General features: G+C 30.6%; 1 protein-coding gene across 1 annotated transcript in view; it reads right to left on the minus strand.

Moving 5' to 3' along the window:
- Positions 1 to 16,158, minus strand: part of LOC121115367 (uncharacterized) — a 97,697-nt gene extending 81,539 nt beyond the window's left edge. The window contains exons 1-2 of the mRNA XM_040709589.2: positions 16,063 to 16,158; positions 11,731 to 12,250 (exon numbers count right to left, since the gene is read on the minus strand). Of these exons, the coding sequence (XP_040565523.1) occupies positions 11,731 to 12,204 (474 nt within the window). The 5' untranslated portion in view covers positions 12,205 to 12,250; positions 16,063 to 16,158. The remainder of the gene's footprint in view (positions 1 to 11,730; positions 12,251 to 16,062) is intronic.
- Positions 16,159 to 16,701: the final 543 nt, after the last annotated feature.

The following is a 16,701-nucleotide window of genomic DNA, read 5'->3' on the forward strand; positions in this document are numbered from 1 at the left end:
AACTCTAGTAATGACGTAGGACCTCAACGGAAGTTTTGTTTGAGAAAATAACGAATGAACGGTAGAAGTGTGAACTGGTCCAAGGTTGAACTAATTGCCTATGATATAATTGTTGTATTTACATAATAAGTGTCAATTACATGGTCATTAAAGTGGTTTTGTTTTTTGTGAACTTGTAAGTTATGTATTTAGATACAAACTAAATAATATATAGACCCTACAAATAAACGCTCAATTTAATAATTTATGACGTTGAAACATGCAAAGAAGTAATTATTTTGAAAAATACAAAAAAAAAAAGGACTATAAGATCATTCTTTAAGGTATTTGAATATACCCTAATTGTATTTGCTACTGGAGTTTTTGTGGGGGAAGCGTATGTTTTTGTATTTTTTGCAAGTATGGATGAGGGGCACAAAAGAATAAATACAAAACATACGCAAGAGGGAACAATACAATGACATTCTTTTAATTCAACTTGTCTACATAATAAATGGGTATCTTATATTGTGTACTTTTGTGGTTGCCATAAATGGGTTTGCCAAGTTTTCAAATAAATAATTACTAAGTTTTTGGAACACTTGTTACAATATTCAAGGACAATCCTTTGACAAAGTTTCTATCACGAAAATGGAGAATTAAAATATTACGTGTTTAATGAGTATTCAAGAATTAAAAGCATTCCTTTTGAATAAGAATCCAAGGAATTACATACATATACTTAGATTTAAAAAAATAAATATTTTATAACTTTTAAAAAAATAAATATTTTATAACTGGAGTTAAAAAAAAACATGAGCTCAAATGAGTGTTAAACTTTTTTAAGTTGCAACTTGAACAGTATTTGTTTTGTTTTTCAAAGCTCTTATCATTATTGAGGAGGGCAAACTAAATATAAAGTGTTCATGAAATCATGAAAGACGAAGATTAAAATTGATGATTTGTTAGGGAGTTATGAACAAGGCTGTACCGTATCGATCAAGAGGTTCAAGAAGTTCTGGTTCTTGAACTCCTAGAATCGGAACAGACAAAGTCGAACCGAGAACCGAGTAAATAAAAGAGGAAAACGTGGGGTAGATTATGGGTCCAGGCCTGCTACTAAGCTTGTCGCGGCCCTATTATATGATAACTATAATATTTTTTTAAGCCAGGGTTTTGCTAACTTTACTATGCCAAGGCCCCACTACACTAATACATATTTAGCTGAGGCCCACTTTATAAGAAACAAGTGTACTATGCATGTATATACTGAACCCAACCCTCAATCCTCCATCTTCCTGCGCCTCTCATCACAGCCCCCATTTTGAAAAACATTGTCTTAAGCAACCTTAGTTTTTGGGGAACCTGCTGGAACTTTACACTCTGCGTATAAGGTAACTGCACCCCGTTTCTATCTAATATCATTTCCTGGTCCCGAATTTCCTAGCGACGTCTCCTTGTTTTAAGTGCATGTTACCAAACTGAGCCTGTATAAAAAATAACATAGACCGGAACTGAGGCCAATAAAGCTGAACAGAGACCAAAACTGTTAAAATGAAAGAACTGAAATCGGGACCAATAGAACCGCTGAACCTGAACCGGGCAAAACCTTGGTTATAAGTGCAAGTCCTTACTGCACACGGAGTAGAATTGAGGATCAACATGAACGTAAATTCTGTCTATGTCCTTACTACATACGAAGTGGGGCTTGTGATTATTTCGCTTATCTCACAGCTGCTCACATCTCATCTAATGAAATTCCATGACAATAAAGTTTAATCTCTCCAAAACATTCTTCAAATTGTTTAAAACCTTTATTTTCGGTTTTTTTTTATATACAACGAGTTCATATATTTTAGAACCTTATTTATAATTCATATTCTGTGTGTGTCAGTCAAAATATATATATTTGATTATAAACAAATAAATACTCCCAAAATATTGTCTCATGGCAAAAAAATCTAAATTGACAAAAGTAACAAAAACTTATTTAGACTTCATTAAAGTGTTGTATTCAATACCCCAGTACTACGAGGGATCGATATCAAGCGGAAATAATTGAAAGTGTCTTTTTTATTAGAATATTGATGATTGATGATGATGTCAATGCGCGAAATGTATTCCATTGTTAGTGCCAAGATAAACCTAACGAAGAATAAGACTTTCAAGAGTCAAGGCCTCCACAAGAGCAAGACTTTGAGTGCAGTAATAGCAGAGTTAAGTTTTCAGACGAGAGGAAGATATTGATCTATTCAGATTAACACGATATGTAGCATTATTTTATCTTGTAACTTTTTGCTTAAAAATCATTTAGTAGTTATCTAATTATTCTCCTCTGTTAACCTATTCTTCAAACATAATATAAAATTTTTTACAGCTTAATAAGGAATCATTTTAGTTCAACCAATCAACGTTTGAATAATATTAAGGGACAAGATAATAATAATCGAAAGTTGACAAAAAAATACAGGATATAATTTCATATTTGGGGCTAACGTCCTATTGAAGGCAGTTATTCAATCTCTTTAAGCAAGGGCGTCCGCAAGGGTTGAACTGGAGGGGCTGTAACGTCCACAAAATTAAGGAATGTTTGCTTTTTACTAGAAAATTTAATATTCGATTTTTTCTTTTATTTAAAATTAGTATTTGAAATTTAATTACATTTTTGAAAATTTATTCCAAAATATTTTTTTTTTGTAAATAGGTATAGGTTTTTGAAATTTATTTTCATAAAATTTTATAGTTGAAATATAATTTTTGAAAATTTTTGTTAATGGCTGGTGTTTTTTGAAATTTTTTCAGAAAAATTTAAAATTAAACTTTGAAAAAAAATTTCAAAAAATTCCTAAACCTAAGTCACCTCCCCCCAAAAAAAATAAAAAAATATATAAACCTTCGGACGCCCCTGTTAAGAGGCTTTGGAACCTCCTAATCCCACCCTCAATTTTGTATCTGCTTTCCACTTGATATAAAAATGTATTAGGCTCTCAGGTTAGTTGAAAAGCTATTCATAGGGAATGAAAATTCTTGATTGCATGATATTGTAATATAGGAATTTACATGTAAGGATTTAATTAAAGCAAAACAGATTTATCATTGACAAAATTTTAAAAATATCTGATAAATAAAAATCTACTTATTTACAAAATAATTTGCTCTTTATAACTCTGAAGCTTGGAGTAATGGTTATCTATATCAGGGCTACTCAATTATTATGATACAATGTTCAATTAAACAAGTTCCAATCCATGCGTAGCTCCGAAAAAATGTATTATGTGAAATCATGAATGTAAAACAGCCATTGTTACTATTACAAATTTAAGATGGTCCAAATTCGGTCCACAACCCGCAATTTGAGTAGCAATCATCTGCAAAAAAAACCCAAAAAATTAAGGAGTTTTTGCATTTTACTAGAATTTTCTTTGGACAGTATCAAAAAATAGCTGTCGATTTTTGAAATTATTTTCCAAAAAGTGGAAGATTTGAAATTTTTTGTGAACAATTAAATTTTTTGGATTTTTGATTTTTTTTTCCAAAAAAACAAACTTTTTGTTAACAATTATGGGATTTTTAAAAAAATTCAAAAAAAAAAATTTTTTTTTTTTTTTTTTTTTTTTTTAACAAATGGAGTTTAATAATAGAAAAATTAATATTTCAAAAAAATTATTTGAATTAAATTCTATAAAAAAAATTTAATTATTTGAATTGATTTGAATTTATGAAAAATAATTCCAAAATATTTTAATTTTTTTACAGAAAATTTAATTTCTTCTGAACAGCTATGGATTTTTGAAATTTATTTAAAAAAAAAAATAATTTTTGATGGTTTTTTTAAATTCAATAAACAAGTAAACCCGCCCCGCCCCGGCCCCCAACACCAAAAAAAATGATCTGGTTAGAATAAAGACTTCCATCCATATTTTGAAAAGGTATTTAACTATGGTATGTAAGTACGTAACATGCTATCAATATAACAATATGATGAATGCAGCAAGATCCTTGTGATTTTTAAGAATATGTGATGATGATCAAAGAAGATGAGGAATAAGTCTTCCGTGTAAAAATAATAATAAGTAAAATATAATTGATATAAGTGAAGCGTCGTTGTAAACTTAGTTACAAGTACCTATATTATCTTCATATGTAGGATATAGAAAGAGAATAAGCAGACGAGGATAGCTTTGAAAATGACTTTAATGAATGGTTTAAAATTATTTATATTATATACTATAGATATTAGGCCGTATAATCATATAGGAGGCTTATAAGAAAAAATCTGGGTTTTTGTTAGACAATGTTCCTCACTCACATCCTATAAAAGTCCTTGATTGATAAAAGTTACTTTTCTTGATATTTAAGATCAGACTTGTAAATCCTAAGCATTTTTTAGGGTCAGGGTTTAGTTGTTGTTGAAAATACGTAAATAGTTTTTATTTATTTTCTTAAACTTTTATTTCATTCTTGAAGAGAGAACATCAAAATATAAAAATATCACAAGTATGATTGTAGGGGGTTGTAGAGGGTGGGTTGGAGAGGCTGTAGCCCCCCCCTAATTAAGCTTCTTCTTTTTTTCCTCAAAAATGTAATTTTTGATTTTTTTTTTTTTTTAAATATAATTCTTGAATTTTTTTTTCCAAAAATGTAATTTTTGAATTTTTTTTTCAAACAATGTAATATTTCAAGTTTAATTTTTTTTCCAAAAAATGGACTTTTCTGTAAATAGCAATGGATTTATCAAATTTTTCTCCGAAAAATTTTAATACTTTAATTTTTTTTTCAAAAAGTTTAATATTTGCTTATTAATTTTTGAAATTTTTTTCTAAAAATTTAATTTTTTGTTAACAACTGGGTTTTTTAAAAAAAAAATTCAAAAAAAAATTACTATTGGAAACATAATTTTTGAAACTTTTTTTCAAAAAAAATAATTTTGGGGAAAAGACTGAATTTTTGTAATTTTTAGCAATTTTTACAAGAAAATTTAATATTTGAAATTTTTTTCCAAAAAATTTAATTTTTTGTGAATAAATGTGGATTTTTGAATTTTTGTAAGAAAAAATTTAATAAAACCAAGACTCCTCCAAAAAAAATATGATCCTGCAGACGCCCCTGGTTTGCTCATGTATGACGGAGATTCACACTGGGAATTTGTTGCTGAGTTCTCGTTGGCCTCGGAGTATAATTGAGGATTAACCTCGCTGTAATTCCTGCTTACATCATTGCTCGATACAGAGTAGGGTTTGTGTTTATTTCCATCATTTCATAGCTGCTCACAAATGACGTTTAATGAAACGTCATAATAGTTAAGTTGCTCTTTTTCCAAACATTTAAAGAATGTTTACAATGTTAATTTGTGGTTTTCTTTTACTCTTACGATTTGCATCTCTACTTATAATGTCAAATACTTAATATACTAGTGATTAATGCCACTTGGTATAACACGACTCTACTGGTCCCGGAGCACTGAGGCATCTAAAGCAGTACCATACAAAATAGTTTTTAAAAGCTTACTAACGGTGACATTTTCTCATGCAAATGATGTTTGATGACACTTCATTGGTTTTGATTGGTCAGTGCATATTCACGGTTCACGAACGGTTTCCTTAAGTAATTAAAAAAAAAACGGTTCACCTTTTCGATCCGAAACATAACTATAATATACCTACATTTACGTATCTAAATATAAACAATGAATTACTTAACGAATATAACTATTTACGTGTTTATTGAATACGATAGTATATTATATAACATATAAATGTCAACTCCTCCGGGGATATTTCCAGATATTGACAAAAAGTATACCATATCATATAAAAATTCAAGAGTGAGCATTAAGTATTGTATATACAACATCTTCCAGACTTCCTCTAGCATATTATCACTACTTAGTTATGGTAGGATTTATAGATAGCTACACATACTTATTATTTATATGTAGATAGATTATTTTATCCCCGGGGAATGAGTCGGTAATGGTCAAGGAATAATTCAATTTCCTAGTAGTATAAAGACACTTTTAAAATACCTGAAGCTCAAATTAAATAATATGTAATACAAAGTTATAATAATTAACTCAGTAGCCAACTTCTCCCTGTCTCTTTCATCAAATTAAAATAAAATTCTGACTCCGGGGATTTACACATTTGATTGGTTCTTAATTTCTTAATAAATGTGAACAATGTTACTGATTGGCTCGTAATTATCCAGGAATTAAAACTGAACATAGGATTTAATCAGCTCATTAAGATAAAAATATACACTATATTTTATAATCATCTGTCGATTTTTTTACTTCTTTAATCTTATCCGAGTTATGTACGCTGATTGGTTGTGTTCATGCTAGACTTTGTTAAGCTGTGAACAATTTGAATTTTTTTTCGAAAAAATGTAATAGTATAAATCAATTTTTTTAATTTTTTTCCAAAGAATTGTTATTTATTTATTCCAAAAACCCAAGGTTAATAGAAAGGTTACATGGTTAGACCATCCTATAATTGGCCTTGCCAGAATTTTCAATCTGTTGTAATGTATCGACTGTTGGGAAAGAAAAACAGATTTTGACAAAACACGCAATCACTCATAGTCTATGACGTCACTATTAAAAGCGTGGTGGAAGTGAAAAATCAGTCGTACACGCGTTATGGTATAACTTTGTATTTATATTAACCTTGCCAGAACCTAGTAATTCATTCATATCATCCGAGTATTTGCAATTTCCAAACAAAGCAAGGGGGAAAAAAAACAGAGATCCTTTGAAATAAATCTAAAAGCTCTAATTGTAGTTGACAAAAGTTGGTTTATATTTATTTTGGGTGACAGTTTTGATGCTTCCCAAATGTGTATTCTCCTACCTTCTCAAGTTATTTTCTCACGGATGGATGCTTTTCATGTCTAATATTTTAGTTAGTTGGCAGTGTATGATTACAATTATAATTTATGTATAAAATATTGGTTACTGCCTTATTCAACCCGTGTATGTATATTAAACAGGACATTAAAATATATACTTTTTTAAATACCCTGAAGGAAGGAATAAAGCTTTTTATTTTTTTTAAAGTTAAGAGAAGGAACGAACACTATTAATTAACCACAATTAAACCTACTGGGGACAAAATTCCATCTCATACATATACTTTGTTAGGAACCACCTATTTTTTTTTTTTTTTTTTTTTTTGTTCCAGTATTAATGCATTTGCCTTTTTTTTTATAATAAGAAACACATAACCACAGAATGGTTCTTCTACCTATGAATGAACTTCCTTTTCTATAAGTTAGTAAGTGTACATTACAAACTAATTAAGATGCCTGGGGCATCCTATATTACTAAATGCAGGATTATTATATTAAAAATTGTGCAATGTTGCTTGGAATCAGAGAGATGGATAAAGTTGTAAAAAATATGACCTACGGGTATTTTAAAAAAGAAACACGTAATTATATAAGGGTTACTCTCTAGAAACTATTATATGTGAAGCAAAAAATGTAATAATCTTAAAATCCAGTTGTATAGAAAAAAATTAATTTTATTTAATTTTTGAAAAAAAATTTCAAATATTTAATTTTTCTAATTTTTTTTCAAAAATCCATTGCTATTCACAAAAAATATAATTTTTGAAAAAAAATTCAAAAATTAGCAGCTGTTCACTAAAAAATTAATTTTTTCGGAAAAAAAATCAAAAATGAAATTATAAGTGTTAAATTTTTTGAAAAATAAAATTATAAATATTAATTTTTTTGAAAAATTCAAGCTATTCATAGATAATAAAATGTTTTGGAAAAAAATTTGAAAAATTAAATCTTTTGGAAATTTGGATTTGGATTTTTTTTTTTTTTTGGGGGGAGAGCTACAGCCCCTCCAGCCCACCCCTTACGGACGCCTCTCAAACCTCTCATATTTTTTCTCTACAAATGCCTATGAAATAGCGATGAAATAAATAAACACAATCCCTACTCCGTATTTATCAAAGGCATAAGCATAACTCATATCAATCCTCAAATCTGTTCCGAGTCCAACAAGGACATTACTCAATAAAACATCAGTTTACTCTCCACCATTCATGAGCAATCGCACTTTATCTAAAATGTTCCTCCTCAAGAATTAAGGCATGATGATAACAGCTTTTGAAAAGATTAAAAAAAAAAAAAAAGTATTGCACTCGTCTAAGGTCAAATTTCTTACAATTCCAAGCATAATACGTTAATACGTTCTTGTTAGATACGGTGAACCCTCATTTCACTGCTGCTTGCAGCTGATCTAACAAAACTTCATGAATGCTGAGCATAGAGATCAAATACATAGAGTGCCTACTATATTGAACAAAAGTAAAGGATTTTTTTTTTTGGAAGCTGAAAGTTAGTTGACCAAAAAAATGGAGCATATAGTTATTTCTACATCAATATAAATTCTATAAAAACTAAAGAATTCCATAAAATAAAATATTCTCCAATGTAAAATATTGTGAGGATCGGACATAAAAATATTTGAAGCGCCCTCTATGTTACTAATATACCTATTTATTACTACTACAATTTGAATGTTTTAGTCAACAACGACGGCATCAACTCATTTTCTTCACTCTTGATTCTTCAAATTGTTACCGTCATTTTTCCATTTTTGTTTTTTATACCAAAAATGCATACAATTTACACATCCACTTATATTATTAAGTGGAGGATTATAACATTTTAATAATCATTAAAGGTAGATCCTTCAAAGTGACATGTATTCAATTACTAACAGTTAATAATTATCAATATAACCACATTATCACTCTCCTCGTAATAGATTTTTACTTCCTTTTATTTTCTTTCAAGAAAACGAGGCCTGGAGTGAAACATTTTATAATAACACACGTGAAGGACCAAAATATGCAAATAAAGAGCAAATAAGATTATACATATTATATGGAATTTTGTGCACAAGATGTAGAGGAGACCGGGTACATTTACAGCACGGCACACTTTTGGAAAAAGATGGAAATAAAGGTTGGAGATTGCAACATTGATCCACACACCATCCACCACACCTCACAAATTGTCAAATAGCTTGCTGTCAACTGCCACTCTTTGCCGTATTTGCAATCATTGGGAAGATGAATCTGGTCTCAAATATCAAGCTAATCAAGCTAACCCTCAAACATGCTAAACACTCTTTTGAGGCCAGCCCAGCCGTGTCCAAAACCAAATTTGGAAGGAAAAAAAAGTACATAATAAACCAGCCTATTGAGTCAAAGGTGATCAAGGCTGCCAGGAGGAAGTAAAAGGTTTGAGGAGTCACCCCAGAGCCCATACCTAAGCCCGCTGGACTACAACATCGGGTGGCATGTGATTCCAAAGATTACCGAGTCCGATATTGGAACATTGTCGATCTCAAGTCCTTTTTGAATAAGGAGTGAAAGAAGATTAGCCACAAATACATCTCTCATGAATGCACGGCCTTCCGTCTCCTCTTGGAGGCTGTCATTGCCACCAATGGTTTTCAAGTTCACAAATAATATTTCTGTATATATACTGAATATAGCTCACTTTGATGTATAGCATGTCTGAGTTCATTTGACTTCGTTGAGATTAAAAGGAAGTACTGCATCCAAGGTGATGCAAGACGTATTCACTACCCAGGAATATAATGTAAATTATTGTGGGAGGAAAATCAATCATTTTATTCAACTTTTTCTTCGAGTTATTGGATAAAAACTGTTTTTGAGGGGTAAAAATATTGGCATTATTAAAAAAAAAACATTCAGTTAAAATTGTCAAAAATTCCAACATCTCTCCCTTCCTCAAGAAAAATCATTTTCCTCGCGCTTTACAATGTCGAAAAAGACTGGACCAATTAAAAAAGAGACTGAAAGGATGGGATGGGGGGGGGGAGTCTGATTAAGAATCCAGTCCTGGGAGTCTGATTTAACACACTAATATCAACACTTCACAAGAAGCAAGATTTTTTTTGCCTGGAGAAGTATCCTGATGATCTTTTTGACAGACCTACAACACTGATTAGGGATCTATAACACAATTATTTTAATATATTAATCAGCTATAATTCATTGAAAGCTTATAATTCAACAATCAAAATCTTAAAAACTCTAGATGACTGGTTCTTAATCTTGTTACAGGTAGATTAAACTGCCAATTTCATATTAATATTCCACGAACCCTTCTTCATTGGTCAAGTGGAGCGTGCCATAAGAAATCATGTATGTATTGACCTCCGCCCCCCTAGGGTTCGGCATAACCCAGATTACGAACCACTGCTCTAGATATTTATTCATCAATAAATATTCTTTACAATTAGTTTAATTTCTAACTTAAATTCCACACTTTTTAACTGATGCAACAGTCCCTGTCAATGGTGATAACTGCAACATTTCATGAGTCGCATTCAAAAAGAATTTGCGGAAAACCACTAACTAATATAACCTTCAAATCTATTCAAGCAATAGTGGACATATAGTGTGCTCTGTTAAATTTGGCGAATCAAAGTCGAACCAGTTCGGAGTAATTGAGTCAAAAACAAAAAGTGTAGCATCGTTCCCCGATATCCCTTAATTATAGCTACCTAATTTGGAACTTAATTAAACCTCAATGTCTAATTAAAGTTCATCCTCATATTCTATTTTTTCCCCTCGGGATCTAGAAATGTTTGATTTAACGCCATGTATGACATTCATAGCAATACACTGATATATATGTAATATGTATAATAACATGGCCCTTAAATCATAATATATTCATCACTGGTAGAACATTGATGAAGATCATGAAAAATTATAATTGAAGTGATTGAGTGAAGCAAAAACAAGAGTAGGTATTTATATACTTAACTTATCTTCAAATATATATGTATATAGGTACATATAGGTATGGCTATGATAAATGGGTTGGGCAATTTATCACTAACGCATCATTCCTTGCAATAAATATGTACAATGTATATACTAGTGAAGGAAATCATTTGCTAAAACTACTCCTTAACTGTACCGTTATTTATATCATGTAGAATATCAATCAGGCATGGAGATTGAGCGGAAATAATCGCGATTCATGATTTCCGTTCATTTTTTACCACCTGAGTGACTGAACGGACAAAATATTTAAACGACGTTTCATTAGTTTGTGGTTCCTTTTTAACACATGGGCTGAAAAGTCCGGGGCGTAACAAAGAAAATACTTTTTTATTCACTTTATAGAGCGGAGTCCCTATAACACTTTTCCAGCCATTAGCTTCACTTGAACGGTATTTTTTCCCCGTCAAGAAGCAGTGTGTAAAATTAAAAAACGATTTTTTTTATCCATTGTTTTAGAAATAAGAAAAGTGGCTTCACACTTAATACAAAAACTCACAAACTAAAGAACAGATTGTCATGAAATTTTGACAGCTGTTTTTGAAGGTTACTAACTGAAAATGAGGTGGTATTTTTGAAAAAAAATAGCCCCATTTATGTGTTATAGTCTTTCAGATGCATATTGAAACGACGATCAAGGATCAACTTTTGCCCAAATTTAGTTAACTGCGAGAATATTATTTGTTCATAAGAGGCGCTGATTGTATAATGAATGACTCTAAAACTAACTCCAGAATCTCCATGAATTTACAAGGTCAATTCTTGTTAATGAAATGAAATAAATAAGAAAGTACGTAAAAGAAAAATGATGTAGTTAGATCAATTCTGGTACCTCAAATGGGGCATCTCACAAGGAAAATAATAACTGATCTAAGCCTGGCATAAATGTATTAATTAGTTTGCTTACCTTTTCAACAGGCGGTGGAGGGCCATAGAGAGTCCTTGAGTAGGGTCCTTCATCCTCTAGAAATATGTCAACAGCAGTTTTACGAGATTTACGAGCTCTTTCCCGCTTCTTATCTGGAGATTCACATTTCAAATTAAAGTTTATTTTCTTTTTACACTCCTCTTGAGTAAGGAGCTTGTTTCTTGAGGCAGAGCGGGATCGGAAGTGATTGGAAGGTGTAGGAGGAGGAGGTCTGTTGATTTGTCGGAGTGTGTCAAGTTGATCTGAGGAAAGAGATATTCGACGATCCAGTGTTTCCATGGCGGATTTAGGAGGTTGAAAGTCCTCATAGGCTCCGGAGTCGTCACGATGCGTGTCTCCCCATTCATCATCATCAAAGGATTTAGAGATTTCATCGAGGAAGCGATAGCTACTACGTCGGAAATTTGTTCTATATTCGTTGTTGTTAGACATACGATTATATCGATCCATCATTCACCTTTTTTTATTATGACTGAAGGAGAATCGTACATAATATGTGCTGAAATAAACGAAGCAAAAGTATTTTAAGAAACAAGCATTTCGAGAACATGATGTATTTTAAAAATGAATAGGATAGAATTAACATAATTCCATGGAATGTAGTACGTATTGAGATCTTGAATATTGATATGTTATGTAAATTGTACACAGGGCTGCATTAATGCCAGGGCTAACCTGGAATAACGCTCAGGGGTCTACCAAATTTAGGAGCTCATTTACAAGCTAAAAAATTGTATTTTTTACTATTTATCTCCTGGAAGGGCCTACCAATCTTCTCAACCATAATCTTCTTATTCCTAGGCATTTTTGAGGTTGCGCTAAGAAGCAATTTATGCGGGGTACCTCCAGAGTTAGACAAAGTGTTAGGGGTACCAAAATGACCAACATCATCGGGAAAGTATTTTAAGTATATAAAAATCAAATTTTGGCCTTTAAAGCCAATAAAAAGATTAAAATTTAGGAAAATTTCATTTTTCCCACAACAAAATATTTTATGGAATCTCTTAAGTAAAAAATTATTGAACACTTGTTCGTAATAATAAAACTACGTTAAAAACTGGGGTTAATCATGGTATGAGATGCAGTGGACTTCATATTGTAAAAAAAAAGTCACCTATTTTCCGTACTCCTGATGAAATTCAGATTAATAAAGTCATCTTATTAAGGGTTACATTATTTTTAATTCCAAAAAAGAGGACACTTGACTTAGAGCGAGGAGTTTAATATGTTCAAATTAATCAATTTAACAATAAAGTATTATTGATTTCTGGTTTTGTTTTATTAAAACAGATATTTTGGATCTAGCTTTTTATTTACAAAATATTTTGGAGTTTGGTCTTTTTATAATTATTATTTTATTTTCCATTTAAATAGATTTTTTACAAGTGTCATCTGTACCGGACATTTCATGAATTTATACAAATAATAAGTCCCAGAACGCCCTAGAAAGAAAATGTCCCGGAAAAATAGGACAGTTGGTCACTTTCACCTACTTATACTTTTTTGAAGACAAAAGTACTGCCATGGTGGAGTTTTTAGGAACCCCAATCTTCTTTAACCCACCCACGTTGCCGCAGGCGTACAATTTTGAACATTTTTGTCCGCATTCTTCTCCTGATAGCAACTCGGTGGACTATGTCCGTGTAAGCTTTGTTGGAGAAAAGGGTCAATCATGTTCCAAGAGTATATAAGGATTAGCTTATTACATCTGTAGAGGCTGTTTCTGAGGTTATTCCACAAGAAACTGATCGTGCACAAGTCCTCTTAAGTGGCTTAAGTTGGTGGTCTTCGCAAAGAGGAGTATATATTGAATAAATTAATATATTAAATATGTAAGCCATTGCTTTGGATATTAAATCTGATTTAATACACTTTTTTGTAATTCATATATACTTGCAAGGTATGAGACAATTTTGATGGGAGGGTAATTTTTAAGTATAACCCTTATATCACGTCATTACATTTATTGTATCTTTTCAACCTTTCCTCCAAAAAGAAACTTTGGGAAATGACCCAAAATCAGTTTGTAGTAGTTAGCCAATTCATCTTCACAACTATGGATTTATCATTCAACATCTGTTGGGAATTGTTCACAGCACCTTAACAGGAGCTCATTCAAACGTTCGGAACAATCATTAGTGGAAAAGAAGTAGAAACATCGACAGATGACAACAAAATGCAGTCTAAACTTTTGTAACGCCATGACATACACTATTTTATATATTATAATAAATAAATAATAAGTAATTATTATTCGTAAATTCCAATGTTTTTGTTAAAAAAAATCATTTCGATGAGTGTTCTAAAATAAGCACATTAATATAGGTATAGGTATATAAGTACTCCAAGGTTAATGAATACAAAGATAAACTTAGGACTTGACAATAATACATAACTTTAATGGCTCTTTTTAACAATTATCGACCTTAAACAACTCATTTCAAACTCTCATTATTCCTCATAAATAATAATAATATATTATATATAGGCACTCTGCTCATGACGACTTGGATTTTCAATTATTATTGCATAATTGGAAACAATTTATAAAAATATAATTTTAAAGTCTTGGTAGTGATGGTGATGATGATTAGTCCTAAGTAATTGCTTCAAATGAAAGGCTTTTCTTGTTACATAATAATAATAATAATACTATTAGGACATCAATTCTATACAATATATATATATTGAGGAATGCCAAGGAGTCGTTATTTTGATTGTAAAGAGCAACAACAATGCTACCAGTGGAGCGTTTTCATGTGATGTCAGCATTTTTGATGCCGGCCATTTTGGAAGTGGCATAAAAGACCCAAGTTTAATAAGAATAAACACACACTTTATGAAGATTAAGGAAAATGTTTATAAACTACTTTTGTGCAGCTATTAAGATATCAAAATGTGACCAAAAAAAAAAGGACTGAAACCTTTAACTTTCTATCAAAACCCATCCCTCTAATGCCTAGTTTTATAATATATCAGACCCTAATATTATATATTAAAAATTTGATATTGCATCGTTATACAATCATATAGTGTAGATCCGTATTTCTCAACCTTTTCATCATTTCGGAGCCCTTAAGCGTATTTTTTTTTGAGGAAGCATCTAATTATTACAGGTCTATGATTTTTCTTTTGAAAAGATAATTTGGTGAATTTTTCATGACGTTTTCTTAACGCTAGAAATGACTCTTTTTTTTTACAAATTACATTTCTTGATAACATCACGTAGCCCCGTTTGGGATTCACTAGTGTAAACGATAAATTAAGTATTATTTTACTATTATATTATATTTACAAGCTGCTACTTGTATAAGCAAATTGTACAAGTTTCAATTTATTTGTCTTGAAAGGAATTATTAAATTATTACAACATTGGTCATTCTAATAACAAACTATTGAGTGATACAATCATTTCATTTTGACCCATTCAAATTACAAGGTTATTATGTATTTAGAAGTAATATAACTGTGTGTATTTGAACTTTATAATGTACCACATCATACTTATATTCTAGTAATTTGTAGCAAAATGGTCAGTCATTACACCATTAATATATCGATCAACCATGGAATACTCAATTATGCTCATTATCCTCATCTCAAGTACTGTAAATCCTTCATTGAAAATAATGTATTTCATTTTGTTGTTGCAATTAGTATAATTTTATATAAAAGTTACACAACATTATTCATGTTAGCCATTTTGGGGATTTAAATAACCAAAGTTTATAAGAATAAAAACAATTCATTCATTAATATTAAAGGATATGCTAACTATCTATGTCGTACAGGTATTCAAAATGGGACCAACAAATAAACGGATTTCAAACCTACATACAGTCTATCAAAAATCCATCACTCTAATGCCTACTTTTATTATAAATCAGATCATAAAAGTTATTACGAATACATTATTACATCGTTACATAATTATATTTTCTTTCATAGTGTGGATCAAAATTAACTATTACAATGAAAAGAATCAGTTTGTTTTTTTGTCAAATTATCCTACTTTTCTCATCTCTACCCGATCAAAAAAGTAAAATTAATTGTACAAATTTAATAATTTTATAGGAATTTGAAGTATCTATTATGTATTTATTAAATATCACTGTCTATCATTGCCATCAAGTGTTATTAAGTGCGTTTATATTCTTAAAGACATGCGATTAAGTTACATCAAGATTGATTGGGAATTTGTTTTTTGTAGAAAAAATATCAACCTCCAATTATGATTTCATTTAAGAGTATCAATAAAGATATTGTCATTTAGGAATCATATTGGTTCATTTCTATATGTGTAGAACTTACTTGGATAAGCAACGTTAAGAATTACATAGATATTTCAATAGAAGTATTAAAAAACTTACACACACTTCACTTCGATAAGGATTTATATTAACAACTGACTGATGAAGGAAGATGTACTCATGTATTGTTTTTTTTTTCATACGAAGAAGAGAATATGACGGCGACGAATATCTAGATCCAAGAGCCCGCCGTGAGCACTACTCTACTATTATTATGAAGTGGATTGCCTTTTTCTCACGCCAAAGTGTATTGTTGTATCTGCGTATGTAATTCATGGTTTTGATCCATTTCATCCATCCATCTATAATTATCTGTTTATAAAGTTGTTGTTTTTATTCCTTGTTCACGGATACGTCCTTTAGGTAAAGTCTTTGCATCTCTTTATCCACCTATCCTCAACTCAGGGCCGGAACCATAGAGTCTATCAGGGGCGTCCGCAGGGGATGGTCTTGCTTTTTAATAGATTTTTTTTCTTTGTCATTCGGGCAAATTATGCAGCAAAGCAAAAATATTAATATTTAAAACTTTTTTCCAAAAAATTTAAATTTTTGTGGATAACTGTAGATTTTTGAATTTTTTTCAAAAATTTAAATTTAAATTTTATTTCACAAAAATTTAATTTTCTGTGTGTCTATGGAT

This window comes from Lepeophtheirus salmonis, chromosome 3 (assembly GCF_016086655.4).
Source record: "Lepeophtheirus salmonis chromosome 3, UVic_Lsal_1.4, whole genome shotgun sequence".
Lineage (NCBI taxonomy): Eukaryota > Metazoa > Arthropoda > Copepoda > Siphonostomatoida > Caligidae > Lepeophtheirus > Lepeophtheirus salmonis.